The 1,780-nt window shown below is 46.3% G+C and overlaps 1 protein-coding gene across 1 annotated transcript; it reads right to left on the bottom strand.

Annotated features, from left to right (window-relative positions):
• Positions 1-403: 403 nt before the first annotated feature.
• Positions 404-1,545, bottom strand: LOC123402274 (ergosterol biosynthetic protein 28-like). Its single transcript, XM_045096174.1, has 3 exons — positions 1,295-1,545; positions 979-1,185; positions 404-891 (listed from the first exon to the last, which is right to left on the bottom strand). The coding sequence occupies exons 1-3, from the start codon at positions 1,437-1,439 to the stop codon at positions 821-823; spliced, it is 423 nt and encodes a 140-aa protein (XP_044952109.1). The 5' UTR covers positions 1,440-1,545; the 3' UTR covers positions 404-820.
• Between the last annotated feature and the right edge of the window lie 235 nt (positions 1,546-1,780).

Genomic DNA, 1,780 nt, shown 5'->3' with positions numbered 1-1,780 from the left:
ACCTTGTCTATTTTGGAAACGCACGCAAGTTTAACTGTGCCTTCTAAACCGTGACGGAGGGAGTATTCCTTTTTCAACTAAAAACATGCTATTAATTAGAAGACCTCTTTAAATTCAAAAAACATGACACATAAATTACATGCATTGGTCCTTCAATTAATAAATGTGGTCTAATTAATATACATGCAACTAGTACTACTGTAATGTGTCTTAACGTTTTGGAATTATTTGATTTTCATAAGATGCCTAATACACCGAGACGGAGGGAGTATCATACAATAGTATCATATGCATGATACTACTATATGATACTCTTCACTATGATTAGCCTTAGTGACGCTAGCTTGACCCAATCCTGGGTCCGCCCCTGCATAAAGTAGAGTTGCAAAGGCATAACAAGGGATCATAAAAGAGTGTCGGTACTCTTCGTTTAATAGTTTCATGGATGGGATGATACAGCATACACATGACAAAAGTAAATAAAACCGATTTGCAGCGAAATTTATTCTCTTGATAGGCAAGTTCTGAAGGCTCTATCCGTTGACGAGGCGATAACAGATTAAGGGCCTGTTTGGTTTCTAGCCACATTTTGCAAGTCAAAATTTGACAGCCAGAGTTTAGTTGGCATATGTTTGGTTTTTGTCACACTTTGGCTTGCCATACTTTATTGTCGCTATGACCTATTTGTCATAGAGTCAAGTTTTTTGTCAACTTTTACCAAAGTTTGGCGTTCGTTTTTTCAACCACACTTTATGACTTGCCACACTTTGACTTGACAAAATTAGTCTCCAACCAAACAGACCCTAACAGTGGAACAAGCTCATGAGCGCTTCGTAGCACGGTAGCCAAGAGTGTTCCTCCAGTGGAGCACCGTCCAGATGATCGACGGGACTGCAAGCACAAGAGAGAATATATCCAACAGTTATTACTGCTAAGAAAACAAAATTGCACTTTGTCAGAGACGCTGTGGGTTGTTACCTGCAAAGAAGCCGAGCGTTCCGAGGCTTGCAGCGGTGATGGTACGGTACACCAGGTATTCAGCAACGAAATGCCCATAGGCGTAGACGAATGACAAGAGAGTTGCGGCGCAGAGCGGCTTGTTCTCGAGGTTGAAGGCGCAGAGGAAGCAGAGAGTGCACGACAGAAGCGTCCACACCCCGACGGTACGCGCATGCACATCAGTCACTGCACGAGTGCGTGCACGCGCGCATGTTGTATGGACCGATTAGCCAAAAGGATGTGCGTATGTATACGGGAAGATGAGACCGATCGAGGAGAAGATGACTGGGCGCACCGTGCGTGTTGGAGTAGGTGCCGGAACGGACGGCCCAGGCGTCGAAGAAGCCGGACCAGGCGAAGACGAGGCGGACGGCGCCGACCACCACGAGCCACCACCCGAGCGCCGGTAGCGCGGCCAACTTCCTCCCGGTGGCACTCATGCCTTGCGTACGGTACGGCGCAGTAAGGGTGCGAGAGACGTATGGAAGTCGGGAGGGAGGATTGGAATGATCAACGTTTGAGGTTCAGGCCACAGGAGGGAGCCGAACGTGTTTTATTGCCGCTTGAGGCGCAGTGTTTTTATTGCCGCTTGAGGCGCAGGTAAGAGCAAGTACAATAAAGTATAGTCAGCAGGCTGTAAGAATTAAAATACTATATTTTTGTTTAGTTGGATGAGAGAGAAGAGGAGAGAGAAGGGAAGCGGGCTCTTCGTGAAGAGTCAGCTATAGCACGTGCTCCTAGGTGCTTTATGAGAATGAAATGTGGGCCATATATAATAAAA

This window comes from Hordeum vulgare, chromosome 6H (genome assembly GCF_904849725.1).
Source record: "Hordeum vulgare subsp. vulgare chromosome 6H, MorexV3_pseudomolecules_assembly, whole genome shotgun sequence".
Lineage (NCBI taxonomy): Eukaryota > Viridiplantae > Streptophyta > Magnoliopsida > Poales > Poaceae > Hordeum > Hordeum vulgare.
The sequence above is the reverse complement of the archived record's forward strand: the minus strand, read 5'-3'. Positions and strand labels throughout refer to the sequence as shown.

What these genes read in the sequence shown, in the direction of transcription:
- LOC123402274 (XM_045096174.1), bottom strand. Translation starts at nt 1,439, where the DNA reads ATGAGTGCCACCGGGAGGAAGTTGGCCGCGCTACCGGCGCTCGGGTGG. An exon ending in CACCTACTCCAACACGCACG is followed by an intron (nt 1,186 to 1,294) that starts GTGCGCCCAGTC and finishes GCACTCGTGCAG; the next exon opens with TGACTGATGTGCATGCGCGT. An exon ending in AACGCTCGGCTTCTTTGCAG is followed by an intron (nt 892 to 978) that starts GTAACAACCCAC and finishes TTGTGCTTGCAG; the next exon opens with TCCCGTCGATCATCTGGACG.